Raw genomic sequence first — 11,437 nt, forward strand, 5'->3', positions numbered from 1 at the left:
AAAAATAGACTTACCATAGTATACATATCATAAATGCTGCCAAGGAAAACTAAAGATATATCCTTTTTAATAACCCAAATAAAAGACCGTCAAATTCTTACTCAATAATAAAATTAAGCTTTTGTGAGTGCTTCAGTTTTGCAACTGCATACCAAATTTAATGATAGAATTCAGCAATTTATCAAGGCAAATACTTTAATTTGCAATCTGTACATTCAAACTAATTACAACAAACTTGTTTCTCTGATTTATACATACTTTCTATAACAGGTTCTACAACATAGTAAGTCATTCTATCGCCCTCTACAGGAGGTTCTACTTTGGTAGATACACAGAGAAAGTGCTGACTTGCTGTGTTGGGAGAATTGTAATGGACTTCAGGTCTGATATTCCTTTATGAAAATCAATTGTATTCAATCCTTTTTGTGCTGATAAACCTAAGGGCAAGAGGACTCTTCAGATGTGGATAATCTGTGTTTTTACAAAAACTCATGGTTCCAGGTATGTGGGAAATAAAAGAACAGGACAGACTTAAGATTCATTTTACATTTTATTACTCCAAATTAAAATTTCAAGTGCTCATCAGGTCTGCAGTTCCCCTCTCTTACAATTAACAAAATATATTATTTGTGTGATGATTCTTTGCATTTGATTGAAGCTTTGTACCAAAGAAAATAACAGAAAATCATTTCAATATCAAGTAATACAAATATTTCCCAAGAAGTTGGTTAGTTAACTAAATATATTAATAGTGATCTTATTATTCTATGCTGCAGTTCTACATAGACATCTGAATCCTGTAAACATTTCTAGAAATATACTTCATAATTTCAGTCGTCAGTCTTCCTAAAAAAAGGCTTGCAAAAAGCATGATTCAAAAGCACCCTTCAAGCAAGACCATTTGATAGTACTGGGTAAACGAAACAGATTTTGAAAACATGAGTCCTTGGGGACCCCCAGACAATCCACACTTTTGCTCCCTCCTGGCTCCCAGCCAATCAAGAACATGGGATACCTGGTACAGGTGTACTGGGAGGAAGCAAAATTTAGTTGAATTTTATTTTTGCATGCATGAATATACTTGAATACTTGTATCCGTCTTACTTGTCGCCGTTAATGCAGTCACCGTGGGGACTGAGAGTAATGTAATTTCAATCCTTATGTCCTGTACATATGGCAGAACTGACAATAAAGACTTTGACTTGAAATGTGGACTGTAGCTCCTCGGGGCTGCCTGAGGACTAGGTTGAGAAACACTAATATAACGGATTGATTCGTTCGAAGCATGAAGGAGTCACACACTGAGCATCAGTGTTCAAAGTGGAATAAGGCTTATATGTGACTCCCTGCATCAGGCATTCTAAAATACATCTGTACATTTTAAGACACTGCTCATTTTGTGTGTTATCATAGTGAGGAGCTATCACACACACTAATCATTTTAACGTGCAGAACCGGTATTGTATCAATGTGAACCGGATTCCCAATCCCTAAGCTGTGTCAATAGACAAAACATCTTTGAGAGGCACCAAGTAGATGGGCAAACAGCTCAGCAACAAAACTGGAACAGCACAACCATCTGTATCAGTCTATAACATAGGTTTTTGGATGACTATTAACTCTAAACAAGCAATACATATGCAGTGGAACGAAGATTATTGAGAACTTTAGGCAGATCGGTGTCTCTAAATCTTTAATCACCTTTAAGCAGAAATGGCGGGTTTCCCTGCGATTACCCAGGGTCCAACATGTTCTTTCTGCTTCTATGCGACTGGCATTTGGATCGTATATGGATGGAATCACAGACCTGCTTCCCAAAGACCTTTAACATTCTGGCTGGGTGCCAACAGCTCTAGTGCTCGCTGATCTTCACCTTCACCCGATGCCAAGCATTACTCAGAACGCCACGCAGGTTCCATATTGGTGCCATGGAGTCCGGCTGCACATTGTAGCTGCTATCCACTGCCTTGCATATAATCTCCAGTTCCTGGGTGCCGCTGGGCAGAGGGGCACTCAGCTCCCACAACTTCCATGCCCAGGCCCTGCCAGGTGGCGGCGACAGGTCCAAAGCCTCCCCCTCCCTGCCTTGCAGCTTAGCCACCTGCCAGGTTTTTCCACCGTCTAGGGACACGTCCACCCGGACTATCTCCCTTCCACCCCCGCTCCAAGCATAACCCTTCACAGTCACTTCCCCCAGGCTGTGGTCTAGGACTGCGCCCTCTGCTGGCCAGGTGATGGCAGACTGCACCGGCAGCTCCTGGATCGCCGGGGCTGACTTGAAGTCGACTGTGTCCCAGTCTGTACCGGGGGAGAAGCCCTTGTAGTCATTCTGCTGCCAGTGGCTGCTGCTTTCCACCTCGCTCAACACGATCTTGTCCAGCCACTTGACGTTGCGGGCCCCTACAATGCCTGGCACCACCACCCGTACGGGAAAGCCGTGATCGGCTGGGAGGTCCTCCCCATTCATCTCATAGGCCAGGATCACATCTCCCTCTTCACTCAATGCCTTCCCCAGAGGTATCGATGCCCCGTAGGAGGTTCCCGTGACATCCTTGTCCAACCCTTCGAAATGCACGTGCTGGGCCTTCCCTCCAGACTTGTAGCCGGCGTACAGCAGCACATCCCGAAGCCGAGGGCCAGCCCAAGTCGCGTTGCTGATGGCTGCTATCCCCCAGTTAAGCCCCTTGACCTGCTTGACCTGGTTCATTTCCGAGCGCCGGTTTCCCGCGCACTGCAGGGTGGCCGTCACAATGTACTTCGGGAAGCGCGACTTCAGATCCTCCAGCGAAAGCGACACGGTGCCGCCAGGAAGCCCCTGAATCTTCAGTTGGTAGGTGCTGGGGTCTACCTGTGGCACGGGCAGGTGGTTCCTCTTGAAGAAGAAGGCAGACGGTGTGATGAAGTTATCTGTCAGGATCTCGGTCGGAGGCTCAGCATTGAATGGCTTTTGGCTGTTGACTCTGAGCACTGGGTGCCTGGGGGGGTCCTTGGCATAGGGGTCCAAGGAGCTGCTGTCTAGCGTGCGGTCTTCCTCCCTCAGCTCTCCCACCTTGTACTGGGACAGCATCTCCAGCACGTGCTCCTGGTTGTGGACGGCGTACAACGCCCAGAAGGGCTCCAGTGCGCCTCCCGCCGCCAACAGGATCTTGTCACCCCCCGGGTGTAAGGACACAAATTCGGTGATGTCATACACCCCCCCCTTATAGGTCACCCACACCCCCTTGGCAGAGGAATGATGCTTGGCCACCTCCTCCTGTGTGTAGATGGGCAGAGGTGGACTTTTCCCAGGGGCCTGGACATCAGTAGCTGCCTGTTGGGCCTGGAAGGTCACATAACACTGAAGCCTTAACACTTTGTACATACACTCTACATGAAGGTGTTCTTATTCGTTTACTGAAAAAGGCCATTTAACTACTAAAAGAGTCTTCAGTCCCATCATCTTGATTTTAACACCTAACATGGCGGCATAATCTCATTCATTATTGACGTGCAGCAAAAGATGATAACAAATACAGAACTGAGCAAACAGAATGACAAAATGCACCAAGTACCTGACTTTCGAGCAGACTGTAGGCCAAAACAGCTCCACCCCCAGCCAAGATCCCGGCCAATAGGTGCCTCCAGCCAGAAGGGTGGCCATGGTCACGAGGACCAGAGTCATGCCCTCCGCCACTGCCCCACCGAGTGCACAGGGCACCCGCACACGCAGACAGGGGCACCAGCCGCTTAGGAGGAGGAAGCCTGCATAGCCAACAATAAACCGATGAACGGTAAACCATACATTTATAACGTTACTGGAGGAATGCATTCGCCGTATAGCGATATTGACATAATACAGAACGACAGACACACGCACTCAGTGGCTAGTTTATTAGGGGGCGCTACCTGTTAATGCAAACAGTCCACTCCTCCAACCAGCCAATCAAAAAGGTGAACCGAAAATGTACAGCACTCAGACAGGGTCAAGGCATTCACTTACTGTCTGACTAAACATTAGGCCGGCCAAGACGCCTGATCTCAGTGGTTTTACTGTGGCGTGATTGTCGTGCCAAACATGGAGGTCCCAGAATTTCAGAAACCGTCGCCATCCTGCAATTTTCACACACTACAGTATATAGAGTATACAGTGTATGGTGCAATAAAACTTCCAGACAGCATTTTTATGACCCAAGAACACCTTAAAGGGAGCGGCCAGAAAATGGTCAGCCTCAATCGTACAGTTACCACAATGGCGTACAAAATGGCTTCTCTGCAAACTCATCTACCCTTGAAGTGGTTGTGGATGCAAAAGTAGATCCCAAGTGGTATTAGCTAAAGGTACCTAATAAAGGAGCCAATGAGTGTAGCTATAACAGGTTGTTTACCTTTGTGGGCACATAAATGTTGTACCACAGTAGATTAATATATTGGGTTTAATCTACATTAAAGGACATAATTTCAATATTTGCATGTGACATTTCAGGGGTCTCCTAGCAGGGCAAATAAGACTGTTGCAAGGCAATCAATAGCTTTGCATTTGTTTCAAAAATACTAAAATTCTCCAAGAATGAAAAGACCAAAACATTGGCAACTTTGCTTCATATCAGCTACATAATGTTCTTTATGTAGTTTTCCGCTCATTTCACAAGATTCTGACGAGCCCCAATTCATACTTGTGTATGGGTATGATTTTCCAAACCCATAAACCAACATTACACCATTTTTGAATTTGTTGTACACTGTGCCAAAAGGGGGCGTGTGCAACTTGCCCAGTCTTCAGTAACATGTCACTTGCACCTGCTTGTGTTTCACTGTTACGCACCAAAATGCAACAACCAGCTGCCAGTCATTAACATGTGGTCGGAATATTCCATTACCCAAATGGCAGAGGGGGGTGTTTTATTATTCATCCATTAAACTTATTTGTTGTCAACAGTGTGTTGACTTTGGCTGTCAGTGACACCCCCTTTTTTGCAGAGAGGATTCAGTTCATGGGGTGTAAACCTCGGTCTCACCTCCACGACATTTGCTGATACACCTCAGTTTAGATGCACCACATGGGCTGCAACCCATTCAAGACAAAAGCTGTTTTATGATGCAATATAATGGCTTGGTGATAAGCTTTACTTCACTTTTATAGCAAGTGCAGTGCCTCAGGGGAGAGTATGGATTCCAGACGCTGTTTCAAATGGACTAGTATAGTAGAAAGCTCTAGTATTACTCCAGCATTCAGTCAAGGGCAACATTCCATGACCCCTGCACTTTTGTCAAAATGAAACCATTCATTAAAAGCCTCAGCTTAATATATTGTTCTAGTTCTGCAGCAGATACAATGCCTGTACTTTTATTTTAATGGAGAGTAATAGCTAAGCAGCTCATCTTTTAAGATTTATAAGTCATGGAAAGTACAATGATCTAAAGAAATATACTATATTGAAGTCACGGAACAGTTTGGTGGTGTAAGTATCATACTGCTGGTTATTTAGAGAGTATCTATTGTTAAAGAAAGGGAGACAGTTAAAAAGCCTTTCACTTTGGCAGCCTTCATGACTGCCATGACAAATATGTGCAGCTGATCCAATGCAAAACTATAGGCAATGAACTTGATTATAAACTTACAAGCATAATTACATGAACATGGAGCAAAAGATTCAGGCTCTCTCTCGTTGTGCATTTGGTTTACCCTGAATCACAGGTTTAGTTTCAATTATTCTGCAATGACTGGTTTGGCAGTGAGTTTTAGAGAATCTGGGATAGAACAGCATGCATTGAAACCTTCAAAGTTTTATAAGTTAAATTTACGAACACACATTTTTACCTTAATCTCACCTGGAGAGTGAAATGTGATGGAGAACTGAAAGTGTTAGACATGGGTAAACATGGAGAACCGGCAAAAGCTACTCGTAGTTACACATTAATTACAGTGTAAAGGTTGCAGCAGGGAATGGTACCTGTGTGTCTGGAGCAGGCCAGTGTGTGCTAGAGCTCGACACGTCCTGAGGAACAGCATTGAGGCATCCGGCTAGGAAACGGAAGGAATCAGGATTGAATAACACCCACTCTGAAGGGATGAGCCCCCAAAATGAGACATTTAAACAATGTGCTTTGGAATGGTACTTTACAAAACAATTCCAACACACAGTAAAGCACAACTGAAAAAACCAATACGAACGAAAATGTAACATATTGTGTACAGTATAATGTATCTATATTTGAAACTGCAATAAGAACGGCAATATCTTTATGCTAGATGCAAGAGCATATTATGTAATAATGTCTAAGAATCTCAGTTTTCTTTAACCATGTTTAATGATCAACACTGGCAGGGTAATGAAAGTGACTTAGGTCTACTTAAGGTCCCCCTTTGGCACAAACACATAACTTCAGTGTTGTTCCTGTATTCATCATCTCTTCATCCGGTAGAAATAGTTCAGGTTTCAAAAGAAGCAAGTGACACGGTGCAGTGGCAGTTTCTCAACTGGGCAGCCAAAACTAAATTTTAACAGTTAAGAAAAATTGTGAGAGGAACTACACTGAAATATGAACAAAGTAAGCCATCCAAGTAGGGCCTGAAAAGAACTGTAAAACTAATAACATAGAACTTTTTGAGTCAGATTGGAACAATGCCTTTGTATCGACCCAGAACTGGGCCATAAAACAGGCAAGTGTGATTAATTGCTCATTCTTAAACAATTTACAATGCGAATAACTCTTTAACTGATAACAATTAAACCAGACTGATAAGAATAGATACAGTGGTTATACAATTCAGAATAGATACAATGGTTCCCATTCAGACTGATCACCAGCCTGAGAAAAGCAGCCAAATTTCACAAATTTCAGGGCTGAACTTGTGTGAATAATCAGGTTCCAGCATACACTGCTGAACACCATGTCAATGGTGCCAGATTTTATTTTTGTTCTGGAAATAGATACTCACAGGGTTGAAAAGCAAACTCGAAGGGACACAAAAAAAGCCACGAACTTTTAGGCTCGTTTTGTGTTCATGAAATTAATTATATGCACTGACATGTCTGCCATATTAACGACGAATATCAATTGGGCGTTACGCAATTATTTACAATATTGCCAACTTTGCCAAATTTGAGACAAGTCTGCACACACATTTACTTGTATGTACCTGTTTAATTACCTTGCAAATAGTATATAGGGCTTGGAAACTGCCCCAACCCTTTTGATGTAGCCAAGTTCTGATTTATAATGGATTAATATGGATTTGCCGTTAGATTTCCTGCGTGTGAATCTGAAAGCGTGAGTGTCATGATAGATGTGTGAAAGTTGGCAACCCTGTACTGTCGCTACATAGTTTCGGTTCCAGACTGGAGATACTATAATGCATGTAGGCTACATTTAAACTTCAAAAATCAAATCTTCACAAAAAAGGACCACATTGGACGTGAGTTTACACATAGCCACGGTCTTCGTTTTGACATCTTGAGAGATCAGAGATAATTGCCACCATTTAGGTACTGCGCAAGTTCATTTCAACTTGCCAAAGGAATAATATAATACTAATAGGCAGCAGTAATGCAAACCAACAGTATTCCAATAAGGCTGAAGTTACAAAAAAACTTAAGCTGTCTTTCGTAGTTCGATAAAACCGCAAATAAAATGATCCGAAATAATAATTTAAACGATTTTGTTGCTATTTTAGTGGGTAAGGTGTCAAGTATGTTTTTTTTCCAGAGAATTTGTTATCGACGATTTACACCTGACATAAGCAACAGCTATCGCCTTAAGGTCATAAGTTAGTCATGCATTTCATTTAGCCAAGATTCCATAAACATCTTCGTCTTTGTACTCAATCTTAAACTATCAATACAGCGCTAGTTAAACACCTTAAAACATGAAAAACTTGTACGATTAACTTTAGTCTCTGACAACAGCGAGCTAGGATATACAAATGTTCAGAATGAGTTTCACGTGTTAAAATTACGTGTAAAACTGTAACTTTCCATAAACATCACTTAATTACAAAAACAGTATATTACGTCGCTGATATGATTTACCCATTTGGCTGTTTGTGCAGCTTAAATTATATTATGTGATAATAGGGAACTCGAATGTAATCGACACGATTTTCCCGATCTTCCTTGCAACCCTTAATTTTTAATGCCCGTAAAATGCCCTAAAATATTTTTGTTAATATATAAATACAATCCGCCTTAAAAAGTGGGACATTCACTTACTCAGACTAAGTAGATGAATCAGCTGTTCCGGGCGGGCGGCCGTCGCGAGTGTGTTCCACAGCAGGCCGAGCGCTAGGCAGTTCGCAAGGGGCTCCAATTGTGACGTCACCGGCGAAGACCGGTTCCCATTTGTACTGCGTGGTAACGCCAGGCGGCGTTTCGGAATTTCCTGTTCCCCAGTTTTTAGTCTCCGCTTTCTTGTGTTGTTAAAACTGATTTAATTAATCCAACCGTTTTAATAATATTGTTTACTGCGGCTACCGTATAGCTGGACAAACGAGCATAGCTTCCCATTTGTCATCGTATCAACATTTATTAACATATATATATTAAAATGCAAACCAGGATAAAAATACAAATCCAATTGGATAACGTACTTGAAGTTTCTGAAGCATTCGTCGGTTCCATTTTCTAATCGCCTATTCTGAGCAGTTTCGGAGGGCGGAAATTGTTTTAGGGCTTAAAGTAGGTGACTGTATTACTTATAATAAAATAAATGATTGTGCTATTATAATTGCAGGGAGTGATATGTGAGTATTTAGATATACAAATAAAAGGCCGAACGTAATCTTAAGTATAATTAAAGTTAAATATGATTACAATCTTTTTTTCGTATTTTATAGTATCTTGGGAAGTAAATAAAATATAGGCTACTCATAGCATGCTTATTCAGCCCTATTTAGTCAGATTCGGTGGAGGCCATTTTTATATAAATTACTAATCCAGATTTATTCAGGTAGATCTCTACCAGTATTATACTAGGTCAATGTTATGCAGTTTTTGCCTACATTGCTTTGCAGAAAAAATGGAAAATGGATGGATGAGATTAATTGCTTAGGGGTTGGTTACCTGCAGCAGTTTCGTCTCCCAAAAGGTTCCTAGGTGGGTTCAAGGGCATTATAAGACATATTCACTTAATAATGTCTATTCTCCAGAAGACTCCACGACACTGTGGCTTGTCATGTGCACATATTCCGTTCATTTATTTGGTTGAATGCAACAGTAAGCACTAGGGCTGTAATGGTACACGTATTCTTTGAGTTCCATTCAGTTACATTTTTGGTTTGGTTTGCACAATGAAATGAACAAATACATTTATTAACACAAGTAGATGTTCAACATGGAAATTGTGGCTGTGAGTTAGTTACGGTTAGTCCTGGAGAGCTCAAAGACTCTCCCATGTCACGTAAATCAGTAGTTTTGGAATAAATGACACCATCACTGGGGAGCGAGTAGGTGATATAACCAAGACTGTTAGTTGGCTTTGGTATAGCTGCTGGAAACACGTCCAATGTGGTAACCCACTTGAGATGACATCGTGCGGGTGTGTGTACGACCTGAGTAAGGCAGAAACGGACTCTGCATGTTAGACTCTTATTGGCGATTAAGTTGCTTATGCCAGGAAATTCAGACTGGGATAAAAAAAATTGGAGGCTATAGGCTCACAGCAAAGCACACACACACAGGCAATTTGGTAACTCCAACTAGCCTCAGTATGTTTTTAGACTGTAGGGGGAAACCAGAGAACCCCATGACAACACAGGGGAGAACATGCAAATCCCACACGTGGAACCCTGGCGGAGACTCGAATGCTGGTCCTGGAGGCGTGAGGCAACAGGGCTGACCGCTGCCCCACCACGCCACCTCCTGGCACTTTGCATAAATTATTTTTTGGTACTGTATAGGTAGGCAAAATAATACTCATAGATCATATATGCAGGTTAACACATAGGGTAAGCAAGAAGCATCCCCCCACCAAATCCTAACATGACACTCTTATGACGGTAGAGGTTGGATTCAAACCCCAACCCTCAACACATGTGGTAACAGGGCTACCTGCTTTGCCACCAAAACAGCACACAGCTGTAATAAAACCATTATATATTTTAATATGTAATAAATTATAAAATATACTTTACCTTAAAATAGACCAGATTTTTGACAAGCTCAAATTTTATGACAATGCGTGTTCGTGTTTTTGTAATGTGCACATAAAAAGGACTATTTACATTTCTATAGCTATATGTGGTAATGTTGCAAGACATTCATCTTAATCATGCCTTGACAGTTCAGGAATATAAAACAAAAAAATCAGTAACCATGCTTGTTATTAGTATAATGGGTGGAGTGTATATATTAGCTCAATACAACACATCAAATTGTTCTCTTGTTTAAATAGGAGTGGTCCTTTCTGAGCTGATATAAAAACTTCTGTTAGCCTTAGTCTATTACATTTCAACATTATTTCATAATGGAAGCTGTTACTGTTACTTTCTGGAGAGACCTGCACTGTAATTTCCTTTCCATGGTATTCTCTTCAGAGAAAACTCAGTGTCAGCAGCTCTGGTTTAGATATTCACAAACTCTGGGCTAAAATCCATAAAGCTTTCACCATTCAGCTGACTGCATTGTATGCAATTACACCCTTTGTATATTTTGGCTACTATGTCTGAGGGTGTTGCTATGCACAAATTACTACGTCAATCGGGAATAATAATTGTATCAAGCATCAAACAGATACAGTATGTCGGCCAGGCTAATTACTTCTCATCTTGTTCCATCTACCTAAACCCTATTTTTGTGAAAAAATCAATTGTGGGGTAATCTGACTCTGATTTACTATAATTCGGGGGTAAATCACACATCTGTCAAAATGAAGGAGAGATCAAGTACCTTTTCTGAAAAAGAGAAAATGTGAGATCAGCCTAAACTGACAAACACTGTTATTGTACAATAACATACACGATATCTGGCAGTTCTTGCTGCTGAGGTGATCATATTTCTGGTCATTTAAATGTAAAAACAAATGACTCCTCTGATGGATTTACACTGATCGCACATTTAATTAATGCTTGATTTGCTTAGACAATCCTTTCGGTTCTAAATAAAAGTTAAGACTTAAAATGACATCAGATAAAGCTCAGTTTTTTTTTTTTTTTTTAAAGAAAACAAAGTCTGTGAACCTCTCTTAAAAACAGCAGGGGTCTAAGCAGACACCTATCACATTAGTCCAGATTTTTTTTCAGACACACATTTCATATAAGGTCAGTTTGCTCACTGTTGTTCTCCACCTCCAGTGTTAGTGTATGAATCTTGTTTCTGCTTTGTTTGTTTAGACTTTGCATGTTCTCCTGGTAGTGTACAGGTTTCCTCTGGGTACTCTGATTTCCACAATCCAAAGACACGCAGTTACGCTAACTAGTGCCTCTAAATTGCCCGTAGTGTTTGAGTGTGTATTACTTAATGCA

At 41.4% G+C, this 11,437-nt stretch overlaps 1 protein-coding gene across 1 annotated transcript; it reads right to left on the reverse strand.

Moving 5' to 3' along the window:
* Window positions 1–537: 537 nt before the first annotated feature.
* On the reverse strand, window positions 538–8,352 carry suox (sulfite oxidase). Its single transcript, XM_023833742.2, has 4 exons — window positions 8,190–8,352; window positions 5,931–6,001; window positions 3,552–3,741; window positions 538–3,319 (listed from the first exon to the last, which is right to left on the reverse strand). The coding sequence occupies exons 2-4, from the start codon at window positions 5,987–5,989 to the stop codon at window positions 1,853–1,855; spliced, it is 1,716 nt and encodes a 571-aa protein (XP_023689510.1). The 5' UTR covers window positions 5,990–6,001; window positions 8,190–8,352; the 3' UTR covers window positions 538–1,852.
* Between the last annotated feature and the right edge of the window lie 3,085 nt (window positions 8,353–11,437).

This window comes from Paramormyrops kingsleyae, chromosome 8, assembly GCF_048594095.1.
Source record: "Paramormyrops kingsleyae isolate MSU_618 chromosome 8, PKINGS_0.4, whole genome shotgun sequence".
NCBI classification, from domain to species: domain Eukaryota; kingdom Metazoa; phylum Chordata; class Actinopteri; order Osteoglossiformes; family Mormyridae; genus Paramormyrops; species Paramormyrops kingsleyae.